The following is a 27,651-nucleotide window of genomic DNA, read 5'->3' as shown; positions in this document are numbered from 1 at the left end:
ACACTGAATCTGGGGGGGAAGGAAGGAAAATAGAATGGCCAGGTCACACTGAATCTGGGGGGAAGGAAGGAACACAGAATGGCCAGGTCAAACCTGACCTGGTTAGTAGTGAAAGAACGTAGAATAACCAGTCAAACCTGACCTGGGGAGTAGGAAAAGAACATAGAATAACCAGTCAAACCTGATCCGGGGAGTAGGAAAAGAACATAGAATAACCAGTCAAACCTGACCTGGGGAGTAGGAAAAGAACATAGAATAACCAGTCAAACCTGACCTGGGGAGTAGGAAAAGAACATAGAATAACAGTCAAACCTGACCTGGGGAGTAGGAAAAGAACATAGAATAACCAGTCAAACCTGACCTGGGGAGTAGGAAAAGAACATAGAATAACCAGTCAAACCTGACCTGGGGAGTAGGAAAAGAACATAGAATAACCAGTCAAACCTGACCTGGGGAGTAGGAAAAGAACATAGAATAACCAGTCAAACCTGACCTGGGGAGTAGGAAAAGAACATAGAATAACCAGTCAAACCTGATCCGGGGAGTAGGAAAAGAACATAGAATAACCAGTCAAACCTGACCTGGGGAGTAGGAAAAGAACATAGAATAACCAGTCAAACCTGACCTGGGGAGTAGGAAAAGAACATAGAATAACCAGTCAAACCTGACCTGGGGAGTAGGAAAAGAACATAGAATAACCAGTCAAACCTGACCTGGGGAGTAGGAAAAGAACATAGAATAACCAGTCAAACCTGACCTGGGGAGTAGGAAAAGAACATAGAATAACCAGTCAAACCTGACCTGGGGAGTAGGAAAAGAACATAGAATAACGAGTCAAACCTGATCCGGGGAGTAGGAAAAGAACATAGAATAACCAGTCAAACCTGACCCGGGGAGTAGGAAAAGAACATAGAATAACCAGTCAAACCTGACCTGGGGAGTAGGAAAAGAACATAGAATAACCAGTCAAACCTGACCCGGGGAGTAGGAAAAGAACATAGAATAACCAGTCAAACCTGACCTGGGGAGTAGGAAAAGAACATAGAATAACCAGTCAAACCTGACCTGGGGAGTAGGAAAAGAACATAGAATAACCAGTCAAACCTGACCTGGGGAGTAGGAAAAGAACATAGAATAACCAGTCAAACCTGACCTGGGGAGTAGGAAAAGAACATAGAATAACCAGTCAAACCTGACCTGGGGAGTAGGAAAAGAACATAGAATAACCAGTCAAACCTGACCTGGGGAGTAGGAAAAGAACATAGAATAACCAGTCAAACCTGACCTGGGGAGTAGGAAAAGAACATAGAATAACCAGTCAAACCTGACCTGGGGAGTAGGAAAAGAACATAGAATAACCAGTCAAACCTGACCTGGGGAGTAGGAAAAGAACATAGAATAACCAGTCAAACCTGACCTGGGGAGTAGGAAAAGAACATAGAATAACCAGTCAAACCTGACCTGGGGAGTAGGAAAAGAACATAGAATAACCAGTCAAACCTGACCTGGGGAGTAGGAAAAGAACATAGAATAACGAGTCAAACCTGACCCGGGGAGTAGGAAAAGAACATAGAATAACCAGTCAAACCTGACCCGGGGAGTAGGAAAAGAACATAGAATAACCAGTCAAACCTGACCCGGGGAGTAGGAAAAGAACATAGAATAACCAGTCAAACCTGACCTGGGGAGTAGGAAAAGAACGTAGAATAACCAGTCAAACCTGACCTGGGGAGTAGGAAAAGAACATAGAATAACCAGTCAAACCTGACCTGGGGAGTAGGAAAAGAACATAGAATAACCAGTCAAACCTGACCTGGGGAGTAGGAAAAGAACATAGAATAACCAGTCAAACCTGACCTGGGGAGTAGGAAAAGAACATAGAATAACCAGTCAAACCTGACCTGGGGAGTAGGAAAAGAACATAGAATAACGAGTCAAACCTGACCTGGGGAGTAGGAAAAGAACATAGAATAACCAGTCAAACCTGACCCGGGGAGTAGGAAAAGAACATAGAATAACGAGTCAAACCTGATCCGGGGAGTAGGAAAAGAACATAGAATAACCAGTCAAACCTGACCTGGGGAGTAGGAAAAGAACATAGAATAACCAGTCAAACCTGACCTGGGGAGTAGGAAAAGAACATAGAATAACGAGTCAAACCTGACCTGGGGAGTAGGAAAAGAACATAGAATAACCAGTCAAACCTGATCCGGGGAGTAGGAAAAGAACATAGAATAACCAGTCAAACCTGACCTGGGGAGTAGGAAAAGAACATAGAATAACCAGTCAAACCTGACCTGGGGAGTAGGAAAAGAACATAGAATAACCAGTCAAACCTGACCTGGGGAGTAGGAAAAGAACATAGAATAACCAGTCAAACCTGACCTGGGGAGTAGGAAAAGAACATAGAATAACGAGTCAAACCTGATCCGGGGAGTAGGAAAAGAACATAGAATAACCAGTCAAACCTGACCTGGGGAGTAGGAAAAGAACATAGAATAACAAGCCAAACGTGACCTGGGGAGTAGGAAATGAACAGAATAACCAGTCAAACCTGACCTGGGGAGTAGGAAAAGAACATAGAATAACAAGCCAAACCTGACCTGGGGAGTAGGAAAAGAACATAGAATAACGAGTCAAACCTGACCTGGGGAGTAGGAAAAGAACATAGAATAACCAGTCAAACCTGACCTGGGGAGTAGGAAAAGAACATAGAATAACGAGTCAAACCTGACCTGGGGAGTAGGAAAAGAACATAGAATAACAAGTCAAACCTGACCTGGGGAGAACAAGAATAACATATACCTGGCCATATTGTCCTGACGATGAATTACCACGGAATGTTAAAGAATGTTCTAGCAGTATGAATACTTACTCTATAACACATTTTCTTTTTGGTAACATTTGGAATCTTTAAGATATGTGCCGTGCTGAAAGTAAAAAGAAATGATAGTGAGGTAAAAACATCAAGGTTGTCTGCTTGTAAGTTTCATGAGAAAGTCTAACACCATCAAATGTCAAATTAACAAGTGTTTTTTCAGACTGACCTTTTCTTAGCATCACATTTGATGACTACGTGATCAAGAGCTAGCGGTTTCTCTGGATGACCGTGAAGGTGGTAGATGTGTTCTGTACCGTCCTCAGTGTTAGTAAGTACCAGCTTTCCCTACAAACAATAAAATTACATATTGAAGTCAAATATCTTACTATCTATTCACTATGAATACCTATACATATAAATGGGGATGAAGTGTGAGACTTGATATAGAAGGTATCCCAACATGTCACTCATGCCTCATGTTTGACAATGGTATGTGACATACTTATTTGTGAGTTCAGAAAAGGTCACTAAATGAACAAAACTCTTCTAATCTACTAAACACATGATAACTTAGTTATCACATGGTCAGGCAGGTGACTCCATACCTTTTCACTTCCATTCAGGAAATCCAACCCCAAACGGTTAGGTGAAAGGTAAGTGCGTTACCACAGCACCAACACCCTAACTTAGTTGGTACAGCATTAGACATTTACAATTAGAGGTTTGTATCTGTACCCAGGGTGGTTTATCTGTACCCAGGGTGGTTTATCTGTACCCTGGGTGGTTTATCTGTACCCAGGGTGATTTATCTGTACCCAGGGTGGTTTATCTGTACCCAGGGTGGTTTATCTGTACCCATGGTGGTTTATCTGTACCCAGGGTGGTTTATCTGTACCCTGGGTGGTTTATCTGTACCCAGGGTGATTTATCTGTACCCAGGGTGGTTTATCTGTACCCAGGGTGGTTTATCTGTACCCTGGGTGGTTTATCTGTACCCAGGGTGATTTATCTGTACCCAGGGTGGTTTATCTGTACCCAGGGTGGTTTATCTGTACCCATGGTGGTTTATCTGTACCCACGGTGGTTTGTGTTCCTCTAATCTACTGGGGCTTTGATAACTTAGTTGCTAGAGCAATAAATGTTACAATTAGAGGTTTGTGCTTCTACCCAGGGTGGTTTGTTTATCTAAGGAAGCTGAAATCACGGTCTAACTGGTACTATTACAGTTTTCTAATAGGCCTCCCACTTAGTGTTCAGTGGGTTTTAAAGTCAGCATGCAGCTAGCCACATTAGTACCTGGAGAGCTGTCTAGACTTACCCTGGCTATTACCAGGGTAATAAACCCAAGTTAGTGTTCAGTGGGTTTTAAAGTCAGCATGCAGCTAGCCACACTAGTACCTGGAGAGCTGTCTAGACTTACCCTGGCTATTACCAGGGTAATAAACCCAAGTTAGTGTTCAGTGGGTTTTAAAGTCAGCATGCAGCTAGCCACACTAGTACCTGGAGAGCTGTCTAGACTTATCCTGGCTATTACCAGGGTAATAAACCCAAGTTAGTGTTCAGTGGGTTTTAAAGTCAGCATGCAGCTAGCCACACTAGTACCAGGAGAACTGTGTAGACTTACCCTGGCTATTATCAGGGTAATAAACCCAGGTAACCATCAATTGCACCTCAACTCTAATATACTCTAAGGTACCAAACCTTAAGTTAACAAGAGACACTCTCGAAGGTACTCCTACACAATATCTGGGTATTGTGGTAAAAAGAATAGTTGTATATATTCCCCAGAGAGAACACCCAAGATACAAGAGTAGTATGTATGAGGATGGACAATTAAATAATATACTGACCTTGACCTCGACCTCATTCTGAGGTTTGAAGACCAGTGGGTAAGTTGTTGGGTTGTATGCCTTTACCAGCACTGTAGGGGGTCCATAGAACCCAGATCCCTCTATGGTCGCCTTCAGTGGCCAGTCATGATTTGTCATGTTCACCTAACAAATGAAATATTATCTAGAGTACTGAATAAACACTATACTAAAAGATATTATCATTTTGACAACTGAACGAAAATATACTATCTGACAAAGATTGTTAAGAACCCAAATCGAAACCAAAAACATTAAAAAATAATTCAGAATTCAAAAGTAATTCTAGCTTATTAAAGCAATTAAAAAAAAAAGCTGACTATTTTGGATATCCTTTTTCTCTTTATACTCAATGTATAAGTAAGTTGTTTCAATGTACTCTAGATTTCAATCCAGTATCACAGACAGAAGTATCTAATTACAGAGGAAACTTACAACTGGTATTTCCTGTGAGACTGACTGATGAACTGGTGTCTTGAATTGTAACTCTGCAGTGCTGCCCTCTGGGTTGACTGTGCACTCAATCTTGTAGACCCTGACATCGTCACAGCCCCTCAGGACCACCTGACAGGGGTAGTGACCTGGTTCCTTAGCCTTGAACTTGATGGGCAGCTCCATAAAAGGCTCCTTCCCTTGGTAGTCTGGAAAAAAAATGTGCAAACTAAATATATGTGGCACTGATCAGTACTCACAGTATATACCTCTGGTATATATAACTACCCTTGGTATATATAACTACCCCTGGTATATATAACTACCCCTGGTACATATAACTACCCCTGGTACATACAACCCCTCCTACATATAACTACCCCTGGTACATATAACTACCCCTTGTACATATAACTACCGCTGGTACATATAACTACCCCTGGTACATATAACTACCCCTGGTACATATAACTACCCCTGGTACATATTACTACCCCTGGTACATATAACTACCGCTGGTACATATAACTACCCCTGGTACATATAACTACCCCTGGTACATATTACTACCCCTGGTACATATAACTACCCCTGGTACATATAACTACCGCTGGTACATATAACTACCCCTGGTACATATAACTACCCCTGGTACATATTACTACCCCTGGTACATATAACTACCCCTGGTACATATAACTACCCCCGGTACATATAACAATCCCTGGTATATATAACTACCCCTGGTACATATAACAATCCCTGGTATATATAACTACCCCTGGTACATATAACTACCCCTGGTACATATAACTACCCCTGGTATATATACCTACCCCTGGTACATATAACTATCCCTGGTATATATAACTACCCCTGGTACATACAACCCCTCCTACATATAACTACCCCTGGTACATATAACTACCGCTGGTACATATAACTACCCTTGGTATATATAACTACCCCTGGTATATATAACTACCCCTGGTACATATAACTACCCCTGGTACATACAACCCCTCCTACATATAACTACCCCTGGTACATATAACTACCCCTTGTACATATAACTACCCCTGGTACATATACCTACCCCTGGTACATATAACTACCCCTGGTACATATAACTACCCCTGGTACATATAACTACCCCTGGTACATATACCTATCCCTGGTACATATACCTACCCCTGGTACATATAACTTTGCAGGACAAGAATTGGTCTTTAGTTCATTAATGTGGCATATACCATAATTCTGTTCCTATTTCACAGGACCAGAATTGGTCTTCAGTAATTTAATCTATTAACCAAAGTGTAGTTAACCTTTGACCTTAGGTCCACTTTTGGCCATAAGTGTTCATTTATTGATTCTCTATTTTTTCAAAAGTCAAGAATTTTTTTGTCACAGTTCAGGTCTGAAATCTTACCCTTGATAATAAAAGATATACAATTAGGAAAGACAAAGACATAGAGAGTTAGATGTCCTACCTGTAGCTGAAGCGCTTTGGGATCGTGATGAAGGGGGAGGTCTCATTGTTAGTTTGTTGGGGAGGCTGAAGAATTCTGAGTCTACTTCCACAGTAAACTCGGTCTCGTATGGAGATTTGTTGGGCTGAAATTTTAATCATTCATTTTAGTAAGTACAGGTGTTAATTATAGATCAGCCATCCTATACTTAGTGAACAGATATAGTAAAAAATGTCTATCAAAGCAGCTGTTAGACAAGTAGGCAGCAACAAACACAAATTACAATCAAACTATTACAGTAAATCAATTGTTGATTATTATTAAGCAAAATTGAAAGTAGAAAAAACATTGAGCATTTGCGCATTTTCAGTGCAAAAGGTTATTATAACATGTTATGAGTAAAATTAAAAGCTTAGAAATAAAACTCCAAAAAGTGGTAAAAGAAAAATCTGAAACATGAAAAAAGAAGTAATCTCTACAACATCTGTGATCATTTACACCCAGTGGGATAGGGTTCAAACAAATCATCATGCAATGATGAGTAATGTGAGAGAAGGGTAGTGACAACACTTAACAGATCATGCACCTATTGTATACATGTAAATTACTCTATTTTTCTAATAATTTCACACTTTTACAATAAATCCTTGTTTACATTAATGTTCTTTTCTGATACTCAATGGAACAACTAATATTTAACACATGGTATTTTTTCACAATTTCCGCAATAAGTAATTATTCTAATTTTCTTTCGATAACTGTCAGTGAATTGATTTCAGCTTAAAAAATTGAACAAAAATACAGATATAGAATTAAAGGTTTACCAGACAAATGATACTGTACAACAAATATAAGTAGCATGCAATGGTGATAAACTTCCCACATAAAAACAAAACAATAACTTATACCATTTTTTCTGAGCCGTTAACCTCTTGTGCCTCTGTTGCTGAAGACACAATCTGTAGGATGGGGAGAGGAGAAATTTTATATTTTATTTAGAAATAATGTGGCACAAACAATTGTAGACAACCAACCGAAGGTGACATTGGATTTGTGATTTTTTTCTGATTAAACAACTCTGTTACACAGAAGTAAAAAGTTTGTTGCAATACTTTTTATGACAACAGGGTGCAGATAAAAACAGTGGTGGTGATGTCAATACAACAGACTAGTGTCCAATGTAATGAATGATCATGTGACCATGTAGAAAGGTGATCACAATAGAAATATCTGGGAGAGTCTTACTTGTACAATACATATACCAGGTATAACTTCATATCACACCCTGTAGCTACAGAATATCATTATACTTCAATACCTTGTACATATAGTATTATCATTAACATTTTCAATGTCTTCCTGAATTCCTTATCAATAAGATGTCCTGTATTTCTTGACTTTCTCGTTTTACAGTGAGAAGGGTTATCACAGAAGGATGAAGAAAGTTAGTGGGGGAGCATGCAGGAGAGATCACCTTTGAAGTACGGCTAATGCTTTGTGCTATGTTGTTGGTGAGCAGAGAAATTGTTTTCGAGGTGACACTACACGTTTTGAGGGTTCCCGTAATCTGCCGTCGCTGGAGTTCCATGGAGGACATGTGCTGTAAAAACAGGCAGTCACAACAAGAAATAGTGAAACATCACATCATACAACAATCCAGCTCCCATCACCTTGTCAAACATCCTCAAACATTAGATATAAATCATGTGGAGTTGTCAGAAATAACAAATAAAATTGGCAGATTAATAAAAACAACTCCTCAAGTTAAACAACAGATAACAAAACATTAAACCCTGTATCAGCATTAATACTCAACATTTGGTGACTTTAACAATGACCTTAAACCTAGAAATAGAAGCATATTTTTAGAATTCTCTGTTTGGCAGTGAGTTTTCTATATCTTATGAAACTGAATTAAGATAGAAGGAAGTGGTACAGAATCTTTATCCTGCATTAAATATTCTGAATAATTCATAATAAAAGAAATTTAAATGAAAATATTTCAGTAAATCTGTTCAAATATATTAAGGCTGATACAATTTTAAAAATCAAACAACAAAGAAAACACAACATTTAAATAGAGATGACAATGACAGGATTGATACATCACAACCACACATCTCATCACCGCCTGTAGTACTGACAGACCAAAGCATGTAATGGCATCTATAATAGTGTAACACTAATAATTAAAAAATCTACTGTGATCATATCTACTGTGCTCACAGATAACATCTATAACAGGTCTATGTAAACATAAGGTGCTAAAACAAATACTACAAAAAGCTATCACTGGCTACTGTAATATACTAACATCCATTACAATGTGTCTGTAATATACCAACAACCATTACAATATGTCAATGTGTCTGTACTAACAACCAGTACAATATGTCAATGTGTCTGTACCAACAACCATTACAATATGTCAATGTGTCTGTACCAACAACCAGTACAATATGTCAATGTGTCTGTACCAACAACCATTACAATATGTCAATGTGTCTGTACCAACAACCATTACAATATGTCCATGTGTCTGTACCAACAACCATTACAATATGTCAATGTGTCTGTACTAACAACCATTACAATATGTCAATGTGTCTGTACTAACAACCAGTACAATATGTCAATGTGTCTGTACTAACAACCATTACAATATGTCAATGTGTCTGTACTAACAACCATTACAATATGTCAATGTGTCTGTACTAACAACCATTACAATGTGTCTGTACTAACAACCATTACAATATGTCAATGTGTCTGTACCAACAACCATTACAATATGTCAATGTGTCTGTACCAACAACCATTACAATATGTCAATGTGTCTGTACCAACAACCATTACAATATGTCCATGTGTCTGTACCAACAACCATTACAATATGTCAATGTATCTGTACCAACAACCACTACAATATGTCAATGTGTCTGTACCAACAACCAGTACAATATGTCAATGTGTCTGTACTAACAACCATTACAATATGTCAATGTGTCTGTACTAACAACCAGTACAATATGTCAATGTGTCTGTACCAACAACCATTACAATATGTCAATGTGTCTGTACTAACAACCAGTACAATATGTCAATGTGTCTGTACTAACAACCATTACAATATGTCAATGTGTCTGTACTAACAACCATTACAATATGTCAATGTGTCTGTACTAACAACCATTACAATGTGTCTGTACTAACAACCATTACAATATGTCAATGTGTCTGTACCAACAACCATTACAATATGTCAATGTGTCTGTACCAACAACCATTACAATATGTCAATGTGTCTGTACCAACAACCATTACAATATGTCCATGTGTCTGTACCAACAACCATTATAATATGTCAATGTGTCTGTACCAACAACCACTACAATATGTCAATGTGTCTGTACCAACAATCATTACAATATGTCAATGTGTCTGTTCCAACAACCACTACAATATGTCAATGTGTCTGTACCAACAACCATTACAATGTGTCAATGTGTCTGTACCAACAACCATTACAATGTGTCAATGTGTCTGTACCAACAACCATTACAATGTGTCAATGTGTCTGTACCAACAACCATTACAATGTGTCAATGTGTCTGTACCAACAACCATTACAATGTGTCAATGTGTCTGTACTAACAACCATTACAATATGTCAATGTGTCTGTACCAACAACCATGACAATATGTCAATGTGTCTGTACCAACAACCATTACAATATGTCAATGTGTCTGTATTAACAACCATTACAATGTGTCTGTACCAACAACCATTACAATATGTCAATGTGTCTCTACCAACAACCATTACAATATGTCAATGTGTCTGTACTAACAACCATTACAATATGTCAATGTGTCTGTACCAACAACCATTACAATATGTCAATGTGTCTGTACTAACAACCATTACAATATGTCAATGCGTCTGTACTAACAACCATTACAATATGTCAATGTGTCTGTAATGTTCATCTAACTTGTTTATGTATTGTTTACCAGTCCATTCACCAAACAAACTTCCCAGAACCACCATATGATTAATTCATAATGTATTGTTAACACAGGAATATCACTTTCTGTTACAACATCATGTTTACATTTTGCTAGATAATAAGATACACCTCCCCTTAATTTTTTTTATCAATTCTATACAATCATCAGCTTTCCACAGTTAAAATTTTCCCACATGAATGTCATTTTTATACTTCTGCAGCAGTACATTGAAAAGGAAGGAAATTTGAACTGAAAAGGAGGGTTGATTATATTGAGAATGGTCATGTTTGATGTGTCTGGTACTAGAGAGGTTGTTTGTAATTAGCTGATGTCATGTTACATGGTGCAATAGTTTTTTGAACAGATAAATGAAATTTTGACTTGTCTTCACTAAGTTATCAGTAAATTACTTGTTCAATTTATATATCAAACTTACATGGGTTAATGATCAATACAGCTTTAATCAAAATATGAAAAATCAGAGTCTGTCAGATCACTCATATTAAATCCATGGAAGGTAGCATAGTGTATTAATGTAGAACCAGATATCACTTTTGTTAACACCATGAATTTACCCTTACCCATGTGTTTTTAATGTGATTCACTCTAACATTACCCACTATCTACCTGCCCCATCCACTAACCTGTTTTCCCTGCCTTGCCCCGCCCACTTACCTGTTGGGCAGCCATCAGTAGGGCCTTCTCCTTAGTCTTGTTGAGGACTGGGACCTTGAGCGTCTCTTGAAGTGTCTGACCTGACTCACACTTCCAGTACACAACCCGGTCATCCCCACCGAACAGACCACGCCCTGTACCTGAAGGGCAAAAGCACATGTCATAAGTGTTTCGATGGAATGATTTCACAGCTTCCAACGATTTCCTGTCACCTTTTGAAGTCAAAGTGGTCCTAGCATTTGTAGATTCATAATATTGTTGTATGTAATGATTACATATGTAGATAAGTTTTAGCAAGATCTCAATACTAGATGTAAATAGAAACTTGGTGTTACCACCTAACTACAAGAACCTACCTGCTGCTGCAGCACTGCTGATCCTTACACTATGGGGTGTTTTAATGAATGGCACCACTGCTGGGAGTGGCAGGGTGGCTGTGGCCTCCACTGAGTACAAAAACTCCCCGATTGACTCATTGAGGAATATCACAGATACCTGTCGGTCACCAATGTTGAATGGTAAAAAGTAGATTTCCACAGTGGACGAGCCCTTTGCATCCAGGTGGACACTGGAGCTGGGACTGTAGAATGCACTCATTGACACCTGGTCATCTGAAATACATACAGGTATAATATAATATGATATCATAATATGAAATAGCATGTATTTTGCTGGAATCTTACATCACAAACTGTGTGGTTATGTCAAGGAAGCTTTCAATGTTGTAGCTATGATGGGAAAACTCACAACATTACCCAACAACTTACCACTGTTTTTGTCTGTTTCCTCTGGTGGTTTTGGTGGAGGAGTGGGTGGAGTTTCTGGGCGCTTTTGACCATGATCAATACGAGCTCGTACTTTTCGTTTCCTTTTCTCTTTTGGTTTTAGCAGAGATGTTGGTTTTCCTGGTTCAAGCAGACTGGACTGGGCCTCGACCAGGACAATTCTGAAGTCCCCAGCCTCATTAAATGGATTCCGGACATTTATAGGGATCTTCTCTAACTCATAACATGGTGACTCACACTTAATTGTGTACTGTGAATAGAAACAGGACAATCACATTGAAATATACAATTACACTAGCATATCAGCAAGTACATCTACACCACAAAGGACTAGCAAATAGTATAAACACCAATAGATATATACCAAGTTATTAAAGACAGCATTGCATACATTTTCATTAAGAATTATGGAATTTTATTTCATAAGATAAATAGGTAAAAGTATATATAAACAGTTAGCATTCAGTGATTCCCAAGTAAAGATATCAGTTACCATGGCTTATATATAATTAACATAGCCTAGACTGGGACTTGGTATGTGATAACATCTACAGCCCTGTTACATACTACAATCTATTTCATCAGTTCCTATAACAATATGATGATGTAAATGTGTTAAACCATGTGGCTGGTATTTCAAATTTACAACTACTTAATTTTTAAAAGGCATGAATCCACTGTATAAAAACATAAACTTGGTGTTAAAATACATGCTATCAAATGAAATCATCCGTGGCAATATTTGTTTTAAAACCCAGACATGCTGTCAGTGGTGAAAACTAAATCATAAAATATCTAAAAAGGCCTTGGTAAAATTAAAATGAATGGCTAGGTAACGCACAAAACTGGGGGTCAGTCAAACTCACAACATACAGACATGGAGGACAAATGTGTCAGAATTATAGGTAGATCTATATATAGCAGTAGATAAGTACCGGTGAATTAAAAATAGGCTGAAACTTGCATTGTGCAGTATAACTTTATCTGCATGACAATTAATGTTGTGATACTTTGTTTTAAACAGAACAAAAATACATGATATGTGATCAAACTGATAATGAATTTGTGTATGAAGATAGATAAAGTATATAATTTGTACAACATATTGGAAATGTAAATAGTACCCACTCATGTTTCTGATTTGCTATGAAAACAACAAATATTTGGATCATGTACCTGCTACAGAGACAACAAATGTTTGGAACATGTACCTGTTACTGAGACAACAAATATTTGGAACATGTACCTGTTACTGAGACAACAAATATTTGGATCATGTACCTGCTACTGAGACAACAAATATTTGGATCATGTACCTGCTACTGAGACAACAAATATTTGGATCATCTACCTGTTACTGAGACAACAAATATTTGGATCATGTACCTGCTACTGAGACAACAAATATTTGGAACATGTACCTGCTACTGAGACAACAAATATTTGGATCATGTACCTGCTACTGAGACAACAAATGTTTGGAACATGTACCTGCTACTGAGACAACAAATGTTTGGAACATGTACCTGCTACTGAGACAACAAATGTTTGGAACATGTACCTGTTGCTGAGACAACAAATATTTGGATCATGTACCTGCTACTGAGACAACAAATGTTTGGAACATCTACCTGTTACTGAGACAACAAATATTTGGATCATGTACCTGCTACTGAGACAACAAATATTTGGAACATGTACCTGCTACTGAGACAACAAATGTTTGGAACATGTACCTGCTACTGAGACAACAAATGTTTGGAACATCTACCTGTTACTGAGACAACAAATATTTGGATCATGTACCTGCTACTGAGACAACAAATGTTTGGAACATGTACCTGCTACTGAGACAACAAATGTTTGGAACATCTACCTGTTACTGAGACAACAAATGTTTGGAACATCTACCTGCTACTGAGACAACAAATGTTTGGAACATGTACCTGCTACTGAGACAACAAATATTTGGATCATGTACCTGCTACTGAGACAACAAATATTTGGATCATGTACCTGCTACTGAGACAACAAATGTTTGGAACATGTACCTGCTACTGAGACAACAAATATTTGGATCATGTACCTGCTACTGAGACAACAAATATTTGGAACATGTACCTGCTACTGAGACAACAAATGTTTGGAACATGTACCTGTTACTGAGACAACAAATGTTTGGAACATGTACCTGCTACTGAGACAACAAATGTTTGGAACATGTACCTGCTACTGAGACAACAAATATTTGGATCATGTACCTGCTACTGAGACAACAAATGTTTGGAACATGTACCTGTTACTGAGACAACAAATGTTTGGAACATGTACCTGCTACTGAGACAACAAATGTTTGGAACATGTACCTGCTACTGAGACAACAAATATTTGGATCATGTACCTGCTACTGAGACAACAAATGTTTGGAACATGTACCTGTTACTGAGACAACAAATGTTTGGAACATGTACCTGCTACAAAAAACAACAAACATTTGGAACGTGTACCTGTTACTGAGACAACAAATGTTTGGAACATGTACCTGCTACACAAAGACAACAAAGGTTTGCAACATGTACCTGTTACTGAGACAACAAATGTTTGGAACATCTACCTGCTACTGAGACAACAAATGTTTGGAACGTCTACCTGCTACTGAGACAACAAATGTTTGGAACATCTACCTGTTACTGAGACAACAAATGTTTGGAACATGTACCTGTTACTGAGACAACAAATGTTTGGAACATCTACCTGTTACTGAGACAACAAATGTTTGGAACATCTACCTGTTACTGACACAACAAATGTTTAGAACAAGTACCTGCTACTGAGACAACAAATGTTTGGAACATGTACCTGCTACTGAGACAACAAATGTTTGGATCATATACCTGCTACGGAGACAACAAATGTTTGCAACATGTACCTGCTACAGAGACAACAAATGTTTGGAACATGTACCTGTTACTGAGACAACAAATGTTTGGAACATGTACCTGTTACTGAGACAACAAATGTTTAGAACAAGTACCTGCTACTGAGACAACAAATGTTTGGAACATGTACCTGCTACTGAGACAACAAATGTTTAGAACAAGTACCTGCTACTGAGACAACAAATATAAGCAACATTTAAATGTTTTGCTATGACATGAACTCTAGAAACATATTTGAAAATGTAAGGGAGAGGAACCATGAATGGGAAGAAATAACTTCCTGATGAAATCAAAGAATGAAAACAAAGGCACACATCAAGAAAAACTACCTTGTAATAAAACTAAATTCTATTTCTAGAAAAAACCAGATGATTGATGCAATCTGATACAACTATCATGGAAAACAAATATTACATGTATTGTTTTACAAATATTACAAAATAGTATACATTCACAAACCTTGATGATTTTGGAGGATTAGATGGATTTTTTTCAGACTTTTTGAAAATAAACTGAACTGGTGTACACAAATAAATTACTTCAAATGGAAAGTAAATGATTTCTGAACAGAATTGGTTAATGCTAGAGATGTATGACCAAGCTCCCCAATATCTGGTCAAGTAGGAAATCACCAATGATAAAGAAAGTATAGCTGTATTAAAGTGTATCTGAAGTATTCTACACAATCAATAAAAACTCTATGAACATACACAAAACATATTTTCCAATCCATTGAATTTGTAGCATTTATAATTCTTCCTATTAAAAAGTTGATTTTATTGTGTCCAGCACATTTTTTATTTCAATTACAGACATAAGAGAGACTTACTAGAAGAAACATCTATCATCACCACAGTGAACAGAACCAACCCTGAATGTCACCCTTATCTACAGAACCAACCCTGAATGTCACCCTTATCTACAGAATCAACCCTGAATGTCACCCGTTATCTACAGAACCAACCCTGAATGTCACCCCTTATCAACAGAATCAACCCTGAATGTCACCCGTTATCTACAGAACCAACCCTGAATGTCACCCCTTATCAACAGAATCAACCCTGAATGTCATCCTTATCTACAGAACCAACCCTGAATGTCACCCCTTATCAACAGAATCAACCCTGAATGTCACCCGTTATCTACAGAACCAACCCTGAATGTCACTCCTTATCTACAGAACCAGCCCTGAATGTCACCCTTGTCTACAGAATCAACCCTGAATGTCACTCCATATCTACAGAACCAACCCTGAATGTCACCCTTATCAACAGAATCAACCATGAATGTCACCCTTATCTACAGCATCAACCCTAAAAGTGACCCCAAGATCTACGGAACCAACCCTGAATGTCACCCCTTATCTACGGAACCAACCCTGAATGTCACCCCTTATCTACAGAACCAACCCTAAAAAGGCGACCCCAGATCTACAGAACCAACCCTGAATGTCACCCCTTATCTACAGAATCAACCCTAATTGTGACCCCAGATCTACAGAACCAACCCTGAATGTCACTCTTATCTACAGAATCAACCCTAAAAGTGACCCCAAGATCTACGGAACCAACCCTGAATGTCACCCCTTATCTACGGAACCAACCCTGAATGTCACCCCTTATCTACAGAACCAACCCTAAAAAGGCGACCCCAGATCTACAGAACCAACCCTGAATGTCACCCCTTATCTACAGAATCAACCCTAAAAGTGACCCCAAGATCTACGGAACCAACCCTGAATGTCACCCCTTATCTACGGAACCAACCCTGAATGTCACCCCTTATCTACAGAACCAACCCTAAAAAGGTGACCCCAGATCTACAGAACCAACCCTGAATGTCATCCCTTATCTACAGAACCAACCCTGAATGTCACCCAAGATTTCAAGAATCTACCTTGAATGTCACCCAAGATTTACTGAACTTATCCTGAATGCCATCCCTTATCTACAGAATAAACCCTAAAAAAGTGACCCCAGACCCCAGATCTACAGAACCAACACTGAATGTCAACCCAGATGTATAGAACCAGCCCTGAATATTGCCCTAGTACAGAACCAACCCAATATGTCATTTCTGAGCTACAGAACCAATGCCAGCATGTTAATTACTTCTACAGATGAACTGACCACTATTTTGCAACACTTGTAAGAGGTTAGTATAGTGAATCTGTGAACATGCATTGTAATCTACCTCTTCTGTTTTCTTCTGCTGAAATAAAACAGGCAGACGAAAAATTGATACAAGCATAAGCAATGACCAAAAGCTGGGTAAATATGTACAGATACAGCTTTAACACACATAATGGTCCTACAAATGTTATATATGTCATACATACACTGAACGAGGACAGTCAGAACACAAGCATTTCAAAATGTATCTTTTTTATACACTAGGTAAATCAATATAAAATTTGCTACCATTGTAAAGATCTTGTACTGTAATAGATAAAGACAGAACTAAAGATATGTGACATTAGATGTATAACAAGGGAAAGGCATTCCTCTACAGAACTTACCTAAGTACATTCAAGTGGCTAATTTCTACTAGTTCTAGCTAGAATAGACCAATACTGTGAATCATGCTTAGAGATCCCATTACCAAAGATACAGATTAGAGCAGATCTAAACATATGTTAGATTTACCATAACCATTTAGATATGTAAATTATGACATTTTTCAATCAGAAACAATATAAGACATTACAGTGTAAGAAAGACAGTACCTACACTGATATCAGTCTTACCTTGGGTGTGATGTTATCTATTTGAGTTCTGAGAGTGAATGTCAGCGTTGTCCCAACTGATGAACCATGACGTCGTCCTACCAGAACAAGTGTGGCCTCTGCTGGGCGTAGAAATCGACTTGTGAAATCAACATTGAGATATAAGGTGGACCTTGGAGCAATAGACACAAAGTCTCCTTTGGGGATTCTGAAGTCACGAGCATCATGTCCAGCAATCAGTACTTGGTATACCAGCGTCTTACCACTGGGGTTACTCAGCTTCACCTGGAGGGCAAAACATAGGGTAATTTAGAAATGTCAACACTCTGTACCATAAACATATAAATGGTTATTGATATAATCTTAGATACTGAAATAGTAAACTGAAACATTCAAGCCTTCCTCATCAAAATAAAGTGAGCACGTAGAGCTACATATTTTGATAACTAGGTGAACTGTTGCTTAGTAAAACTGGCTGTACCTGTCTCGTCACTGTAGCATGAAGACTACCAGAGTAGTCTATCGTGGCCTTAGGAATGTACTGAGGCAGTCGCTGGTACAGATTTACACACAGCAATAACAAGGCAATAGGGTTAGGGTCTGTGATGTCAATCGCCTGCAAATAATAGTCAGGAGTAAAATGACAATTTAATACCAAACAGAAAATTACACAAACTGTCACATAGCTTGCTACAGCACATTTTGGAACAGGTTCATTCCATTTGTCAGTAACGCCCTTTTTTGATCAGATCAGCTTTTTACTAAAACATGGTAACAAAATCAGTGAGCAAGAAGGCTCTGTATTTTTTATGGATATCATAAAATATGGACCATAGTCTTATTTTCAACGTATCAATTTTTTCACCTGTTTATGCTAATACACCAGTGAAATTTTTGGAAACAACATTTTTGATAGTAACTGCCCCTTTTTTCCAAATCTTTTCAGCAGGATGATAGAAGACATACCTGGATGTCGTAGTCAAGGCCAGCATATCTCATGGCATTGACAACCTTGAGGGCATTGTGGAGACACTGTTCTGCTGTAGCAGGGTTTGTATACATATCCTGAAGATGAGTCTTAATCTGAAACATTAATACCAAGTTTTCTTATATTTCAGGGATTTAAACTAAAATGGCATGAGAAAACATGAGAAAATGGTGAATTGAACTGACTAAAAGACAGCAATACCCACCAGGAAGGGCATGTGAGCCCCAAGGACAGCTCCCAGCACCAGTCCATCCAACAAGTCAAAGTCATAGTTAACAATCCAACGTGAGGGAGGTACCCCTCCTACAAATGTATAAAATATCCAATGTACTATTCAGAGGGCAAATGTCAATATAAAATTGGAATTTTTTCTTTTAATGAAACATAAAAGTATCATTTAGATATATATGTCTATATAGTTCATCAAGAATTCTGTCTTCACAAGAAAATTGTAAATTCCAGCATGCTTGACCAGATATATGTCCAGTAATATGACCTGTCCTTGCTACAGTTTGACCAGCTAAATGTCCAGTTATATGACCTGTCCTTGCTACAGTTTGACCAGCTAAATGTCCAGTATATGACCTGTCCTTGCTACAGTTTGACCAGACATATGTCCAGTTATATGACCTGTTCTTGCTACAGTTTGACCAGCTAAATGTCAAAGTTATATGACCTGTCCTTGCTTCAGTTTGACCAGCTAAATGTCCAGTTATATGACCTGTCCTTGCTACAGTTTGACCAGCTAAATGTCCAGTTATATGACTTACCCTTACTACAGTTTGACCAGCTAAATGTCCAGTTATATGACCTGTCCTTGCTACAGTTTGACCAGCTAAATGTCCAGTTATATGACCTGTCCTTGCTACAGTTTGACCAGCTAAATGTCCAGTTATATGACCTGTCCTTGCTACAGTTTGACCAGCTAAATGTCCAGTTATATGACCTGTCCTTGCTACAGTTTGACCAGCTAAATGTCCAGTTATATGACCAGTCCTTGCTACAGTTTGACCAGCTAAATGTCCAGTTATATGACCTGTCCTTACTACAGTTTGACCAGACATATGTCCAGTTATATGACCTGTCCTTGCTACAGTTTGACCAGCTAAATGTCTAGTAATATGACCTGTCCTTGTCCTTGCTACAGTTTGACCAGCTAAATGTCTAGTAATATGACCTGTCCTTGTCCTTGCTACAGTTTGACCAGCTAAATGTCCAGTTATATGACCTGTCCTTGCTACAGTTTGACCAGCTAAATGTCCAGTTATATGACCTGTCCTTGCTACAGTTTGACCAGCTAAATGTCCAGTTATATGACCAGTCCTTGCTACAGTTTGACCAGCTAAATGTCCAGTTATATGACCTGTCCTTACTACAGTTTGACCAGACATATGTCCAGTTATATGACCTGTCCTTGCTACAGTTTGACCAGCTAATGACTTACCCTTACTACAGTTTGACCAGCTTAATGTCCAGTTATATGACTTACCCTTACTACAGTTTGACCAGATACGTGTCCTATAGTGTTCATAATGATGATTAAGCCAAGTGAGGATAATTCTCTCCCCTACACTGTAGATGTTGCTGCTCAGTGGGTCAGGATTCACCTCCGGCATCTCAACATTCTTGTCAGGAGGCACAAGACCTTTCAGGCTTCGTGGAGTTACCTTGCTCAGGACTACACACTGTGAAAGTGGAAAGCAATATGTATCAGAGACTATCGCTTTTTCAAATTAAAACAAAAAACAATGTAAAATTTCTCATTATTACAATACAGTAGTAACATGAAGATAGTAATACTGTTAAACCAATGTTCTTTGCAGTGTAGAAATCTTTCTTCTAAAAGGTTTATATGTAGGTTGGCCAGCTTAAACAAGGTATCTAACATCTGAGGTTATTTTTTTCACACGTAGGAACTCAAACCCTGTATACAAAAACTTCTGTAGAACTCTGTATGCAATAGAACTCTGTATACAATAAACTCTGTATACAATAGAACTCTGTATACAATAGAACCCCGTATACAATAGAACCCCGTATACAATAGAACTCTGTATACAATAGAACTCTGTATACAATAAACTCTGTATACAATAAAACCCTGTATACAATAGAACTCTGTATACAATAAAACCCTGTATACAATAGAACTCTGTATACAATAAAACTCTGTATACAATAGAACTCTGTATACAATAAAACTCTGTATACAATAAAACTCTGTATACAATAAAACTCTGTATACAATAGATGTATACAATAGAACTCTGTATACAATAGAACTCTGTATACAATAAAACTCTGTATACAATAGATGTATACAATAGAACCCCGTATACAATAAAACTCGGTATACAATAGAACTCTGTATACAATAAAACTCTGTATACAATAAAACTCTGTATACAATAGAACTCTGTATACAATAGAACTCTGTATACAATAAAACCCTGTATACAATAGAACTCTGTATACAATAAAACTCTGTATACAATAGATGTATACAATAGAACTCTGTATACAATAGAACTCTGTATACAATAGAACTCTGTATACAATAGAACTCTGTATACAATAGAACTCTGTATACAATAGAACTCTGTATACAATAGAACTCTGTATACAATAGAACTCTGTATACAATAGAACTCTGTATACAATAGAACTCTGTATACAATAGAACTCTGTATACAATAGAACTCTGTATACAATAAAACTCTGTATACAATAGATGTATACAATAGAACTCTGTATACAATAGAACTCTGTATACAATAAAACTCTGTATACAATAGAACCCCGTATACAATAAAACCCTGTATACAATAGATGTATACAATAGAACTCTGTATACAATAGAACTCTGTATACATTAAAACTCTGCATACAATAGAACTCTGTATACAATAGAACTCTGTATACAATAGATGTATACAATAGAACTCTGTATACAATAGAACTCTGTATACAATAGATGTATACAATAGAACTCTGTATACAATAGAACTCTGTATACAATAGAACTCTGTATACAATAAAACTCTGTATACAATAGAACTCTGTATACAATAGAACTCTGTATACAATAAAACTCTGTATACAATAAAACTCTGTATACAATAGAACTCTGTATACAATAGAACTCTGTATACAATAGATGTATACAATAGAACTCTGTATACAATAGATGTATACAATAGAACTCTGTATACAATAGAACTCTGTATACAATAAAACTCTGTATACAATAGATGTATACAATAGAACTCTGTATACAATAGAACTCTGTATACAATAAAACTCTGTATACAATAGAACTCTGTATACAATAAAACTCTGTATACAATAGATGTATACAATAAAACTCTGTATACAATAGAACTCTGTATACAATAGAACTCTGTATACAATAGAACTCTGTATACAATAGAACTCTGTATACAATAAAACTCTGTATACAATAAACTCTGTATACAATAGAACTCTGTATACAATAAAACTCTGTATACAATAGAACCCCGTATACAATAAAACTCTGTATACAATAGATGTATACAATAGAACCCCGTATACAATAAAACCCTGTATACAATAGATGTATACAATAGAACTCTGTATACAATAGAACTCTGTATACAATAAAACTCTGTATACAATAGAACTCTGTATACAATAAAACTCTGTATACAATAGAACTCTGTATACAATAGAACTCTGTATACAATAAAACTCTGTATACAATAAACTCTGTATACAATAGAACTCTGTATACAATAAAACTCTGTATACAATAGAACCCTGTATACAATAAAACTCTGTATACAATAGAACTCTGTATACAATAAAACTCTGTATACAATAAAACTCTGTATACAATAGAACTCTGTATACAATAAAACTCTGTATACAATAAAACTCTGTATACAATAAAACTCTGTATACAATAGAACTCTGTATACAATAGAACTCTGTATACAATAGAACTCTGTATACAATAGAACTCTGTATACAATAAAACTATGTATACAATAGAACTCTGTATACAATAGAACTCTGTATACAATAAAACTCTGTATACAATAGAACTCTGTATACAATAAAACCCTGTATACAATAGAACCCCGTATACAATAAAACCCTGTATACAATACAATAGAACTCTGTATACAATAGAACTCTGTATACAATAAAACTCTGTATACAATAGAACCCCGTATACAATAAAACCCTGTATACAATACAATAGAACTCTGTAGACAATAAAAGTGGTTAGGCTTTGGTGTTGTAAGAGATAGAACAAGGAGGTGTTGTATATCAGAATATTATACCTTGAGAAGCTGTAGAAGGATGTCTGTCCAGGCTCGTTTTGAGACAGCCTCAAACACATCTCCTTCCAGCTCCTCCTCATCATCCATTTTCTTGGCCTCCTCCTCCTCCCCCTGTGTTACAAGCTCCAGTTTCAGCTGCTTTTGCATCTGTTTCCACAGGTGATAGTCACGTGGCTCCATCAAGTACTCAGGTTTAATGGCAGCTACACAGGCACCCTGACACCTAAGGTTAAAGGTCAAAGTTCTGTCAGCTATTAAGTGTTAAGGTGACTTAAGCTTCTCAAATCACTCTACAAGATTTCTTTTGGTTAAAAATTGATGTGAAAGTTAACTAGACTACAGCATACCAGACATAACATGAACCAGTAATGTATGACTTTACGCCAGATACAAATGTCTGAATAAAAAACTGGCAAGTCATGTCTTTATGAAATCACAAACAAGTCATCCTTTAATATCAAATCTGGCAAATAGTTAGATAAATCCTGAATCAAATATTGACATTTAAAGTTTGACCTACTTGAGGAATGTGAGCAATGTTGAGTGCTGCCAGTACACCTGTTTGACTCGCTCTATGGGGTCAGAGGGTAAAGGTGAATTGAGTGGAATACCAGGTATAGGTCGCCCAGAAAGGTGGCACATCATATCATATATAGTCTTGAATTCTTTCTTCAGGTTATTAGTATCCCAACTACCAGCCTTGGCCTGCTTTGGCATGTCATCGTTGATTGGCTTCCTGCTGATACCACTGTGGGAGCGTGAAAGACCTTCTTTATCTATTGTTTATATAGTGTATCGATATATATTGATTAAGAAATAAACAGGAATGAAGCAGTAACACTTTGACAGAAACATGAAAAGATACTTAGCTATTTAATACATACCTCCTGAGTGAGTGTGGAATACTGATGGGAAACTGGCCTGAAGGCCAACCTTGTGACGAGTACCATCTCTGGACTGCCAGGAGAACCTCCAGGTGGAATATTCCCTCTTCAGAATCTTCGTCTGGGAACATGGCAGAGCCCAAGGAGCGTGAAGCAAGGTCCTGTTGATTGCGACTCATGGCATGCTCAGAGCCAGATGGAGGCTTGTTCATAGCACCCTCCCGATTTATAGGTGTACTGCCATCTGTGGAATCTGAACAAAAATAGAAATATAAACCAGGTGATATGTAAGTTTAACTTGGATACAAACAAGTATATAACTTATCTGTTGTATAAACCAAGTTTTCACCAGCTGGTTTCACCTGTTACATATATACCAAGTTTTCACCAGCTGGTAAGTCTTCACCTGTTACATATATAACAAGTTTTCACCAGCTGGTAAGTCTTCACCTGTCACATATATACCAAGTTTTCACCAGCTGGTAAGTCTTAACCTGTTACATATATACCAAGTTTTCACCAGCTGGTAAGTGCTTCTGAAAATAATTAAGAGTTTAAACTATCAGAGTTGACATTGCCCAAAATCATGACAAAGTGTATGATAGTGTCCTAGCAAGGCAGGAAACTACATATTGGTAATGACATTTCATTAGCGCAAGTCTTTACCTGTTACACTGCCTGAAGACTCATAGCTAGAGGAGGAGATCTGGAAATTGGAGCTAGTAGCACTGGTACTGGGACGACTGTTGTGTGTGGGAGACACGCATGGGACAATCACAGCCTCCCCTCCGTTGATGTTTTCGTTTGTCAGGAACTTTCGACCCTTGGGTGATGCACCCTACAAATAAAGCAATATCATTTTAAATTACTTGCTGTTCACAGACTGATATCAATCAATCTTCAGAAATGTGAAAATACATTCAAGAGCTTCTGTAGATATTTTTGAAACCAGATATTCTAGTCACATTTCATTCTAATCTTGTGATCAAGTTTGTGTTGAAGGTGAAATTCTGAAAGTTTTCATAAATTTACAAAGATCTTTATCAGCTCTCACCGGTTCACAAACAATTTGGTGATCAGTCCTATGGAGGGCGAGGAAGTGATAACAAGTTAGTAGACAATTGTCAGCTGTCGCCATCACCACCAACTTAAATCTGAAATCACAAACAACCAGTGAAATCAAACCAGAAATGTAGTCATCAGAAGTGTTGTATCCTATCCTAGTCAATTTGATATCAACGCGTTTTATTTAAAACCATTTTCAAAATAATTTCATTGGACAAAATATACCCTGGTACTTCTGTGTGTGATAAACAGGTACTGATCACATAAGTTTTTTTTACAAGAAAATGTATGCATCTTGTACATAAGTTATCATATAACTGGCCTCGCAAAGAAAGTTGTGCACATCTTATACAATAAACTAGATAAATATTGTTCTAAAATGTTAAACTTGATAATTTGGTGTTGTAATAATGTATCTGAAGACCTTAAACATGGTCAGCCTGTATACTGACTGTTAATCAACACTTATTTCTGCAGTTATCTGGGGAACTTACTTGCGGTCGTCAGAGTCCACAAACAAGATAGGTTCTGCAAAGGAGACTGGTTTGGGGCTTGAAAAGATGAGTTTACAAGGCAGAGCACAAGGTTCAATCTGTCCATCATCTCCACAGCAGGGACTTACTTCTGTAATCACAGACATCAAACTGTCAGGATACATATTAGATAAAACTACAATTTAATGTCACAAAACCTATCTTCAATTTATTATGGTAATTCAAACATCAGTTCACATAGATCTAAATGTCATGACACACTGTGACATTACAGGAGTACAGTAACAACTGGTGATTCTAGCTGGAGATCTAAATGTCGTGACACACTGTGACATTATAGGAGTGTGGTAACAACTGGTGATTCTAGCTGAACCTACCTGATCCCTCCGGCCAGACAACACTGATCGGTGAAATTGTACTGCCGTCCTCACATTCAACTGTTGGTGTTATCACGGAGATATGGGAAGGTCTACAACATTAACAGTGATTTATGTATTTTATACATTAAGCAAGGTAAGGCTATAAAGGTGTTGAGTGATAATCAATCTTTTCTGATGTTAAAATGTGACAAAAATAACTTATACTTATACTGAAAACAAGGATAACAGCTGGTATGTAATTCTAATTAGTGTCAAACTTACTTGCTGTACTGTCCAGCCAAAACGGTGAATTCTGTGGAAACCTCTGTCATAAGAGGCACAGGGGTCATAACAATGGCCAAAGGGTCAAACCAGAGCTTTGGAGATTTCATCTCTGCGATGACCTGAAGGTACTGGTAAGGCTTCTCAAGGTCATTGATCAGAATTGGGATTACCAACTCATGGCGACATGGTTCAGCTGGAAAGTGAAAAAGAACATTAGTTTTCTTTGCTTTTGAACAAATCAAACAGCTCTGGATGATAATTAGACTAGACGTGTTAATGTGAGACAAAATCTCTTACAGCAGTCAATAGCAAGTATAGATCTTTATTATGTTATAGTCTTTTTCTCTTATTTTACTGGGACGGAATAAGACAGCAACATGCTGGTTCTGTCCAGCCTCTAGGATGTCCTCTAGATTTACATATTGAAGTAAAAATAAAAAAGACATTTCTCTTATCAGTGTAACTTACTAGGACAGAATAAGACAGCAACATGCTGGGTCTGTCCAGCCTCTAGAATGCCTTCAATGCCTTTACTCTCCTGTGGGTTCATAACCACAAATGGTACTCCAGATGGATGGATAAATTTGATTATTCCATCCTGTAGAGCCTTCACTGGTGCACTCAGATCCATCACCCATTTCAGGGGCTTGTCGCTGTTGTTAACAAGCACGGTACCCTGGAAACAGACAGGCCAACCAATGTTACAATGGAAATCAAAAGGTTTTACATTGGTCTATAATGGTCATTATTACCTTAAAAATGACAAAAATGAACCTGTACAGGAAAATAAAACAGCTGAAAAGATACCAATTAGGACACAAAGATTAAAAAAAAATGATCTAAAAGAACCAAGAAAGAATATTAAAGTCCCTTATATTGTAATGTTTCTGTCTTGAATTATATTAAGATCACAGAGAAACTTTTCTAGTACAGGAAAATAACAAAAAATAACTCACATAGAGAGCTATATAACTTGTCCGAGTAAAAAACAAATCACTAACTTGTATACTAGATATTATATATAAGTAATGAACTGTTGTTTAAGTATATCAGTCCATTCTATCTACCATGCTTTACATGCTTACAGTACAACGCAAGGCTAATCTGACATAAGCAGGGGACAAGCCAGGTGTGTAGACAGGTGAGAGTGTTATTCCTGGGAATACCTTGTATTACACTGACAATACAACACCTACATGGGTATACATTATATACAAAATCATCACATAATTGGTAGAACATGATTAACCAAACAAGGAAATTTTGTAATGTGTCGATGTGAAGAAACCAAAGCTCTGATCAGACAGTGTAGCAGCCCATGTGATGTCATCATATGAAGGCAGAAGACAGTTCTGTTTAACAAGCGTTAAGCTCAGGTTATACCAGGGAAATTATGTGTAAGACCTGTATAAGCAGCTGGAGGTGAAGCAGATGCGATATTCAAATCCCCTGCCTAATTATTTCATTCTTTACTGAACAGGTATAAACGTCTATTATTGGATCTGACGTATCCTTACTTT

The 27,651-nt window shown here is 37.4% G+C and overlaps 1 protein-coding gene across 1 annotated transcript in view; it reads right to left on the bottom strand.

Moving 5' to 3' along the window:
- LOC132545790 (cilia and flagella-associated protein 47-like) overlaps positions 1-27,651 on the bottom strand; it is a 51,463-nt gene that overhangs the window by 7,028 nt on the left and 16,784 nt on the right. Inside the window, exons 25-48 of the mRNA XM_060209482.1 lie at positions 26,600-26,807; positions 26,129-26,324; positions 25,865-25,956; positions 25,488-25,617; positions 24,983-25,082; positions 24,595-24,766; positions 23,929-24,181; positions 23,565-23,792; positions 23,045-23,267; positions 20,206-20,401; positions 18,922-19,019; positions 18,695-18,811; positions 18,210-18,344; positions 17,735-18,013; positions 17,197-17,214; positions 12,035-12,314; positions 11,636-11,890; positions 11,280-11,419; positions 8,068-8,193; positions 6,615-6,738; positions 5,125-5,330; positions 4,672-4,815; positions 3,048-3,166; positions 2,876-2,930 (exon numbers count right to left, since the gene is read on the bottom strand). Of these exons, the coding sequence (XP_060065465.1) occupies positions 2,876-2,930; positions 3,048-3,166; positions 4,672-4,815; positions 5,125-5,330; positions 6,615-6,738; positions 8,068-8,193; positions 11,280-11,419; positions 11,636-11,890; positions 12,035-12,314; positions 17,197-17,214; positions 17,735-18,013; positions 18,210-18,344; positions 18,695-18,811; positions 18,922-19,019; positions 20,206-20,401; positions 23,045-23,267; positions 23,565-23,792; positions 23,929-24,181; positions 24,595-24,766; positions 24,983-25,082; positions 25,488-25,617; positions 25,865-25,956; positions 26,129-26,324; positions 26,600-26,807 (3,894 nt within the window). The remainder of the gene's footprint in view (positions 1-2,875; positions 2,931-3,047; positions 3,167-4,671; positions 4,816-5,124; positions 5,331-6,614; positions 6,739-8,067; positions 8,194-11,279; positions 11,420-11,635; positions 11,891-12,034; positions 12,315-17,196; positions 17,215-17,734; positions 18,014-18,209; positions 18,345-18,694; positions 18,812-18,921; positions 19,020-20,205; positions 20,402-23,044; positions 23,268-23,564; positions 23,793-23,928; positions 24,182-24,594; positions 24,767-24,982; positions 25,083-25,487; positions 25,618-25,864; positions 25,957-26,128; positions 26,325-26,599; positions 26,808-27,651) is intronic.

Source organism: Ylistrum balloti, unplaced genomic scaffold (assembly GCF_031769215.1).
Source record: "Ylistrum balloti isolate Yb309-2 unplaced genomic scaffold, AGI_CSIRO_Ybal_v1 Utg369856, whole genome shotgun sequence".
Lineage (NCBI taxonomy): Eukaryota > Metazoa > Mollusca > Bivalvia > Pectinida > Pectinidae > Ylistrum > Ylistrum balloti.
Note: the sequence above shows the minus strand (reverse complement) of the source record. Positions and strands in the feature narration are given on the sequence as shown.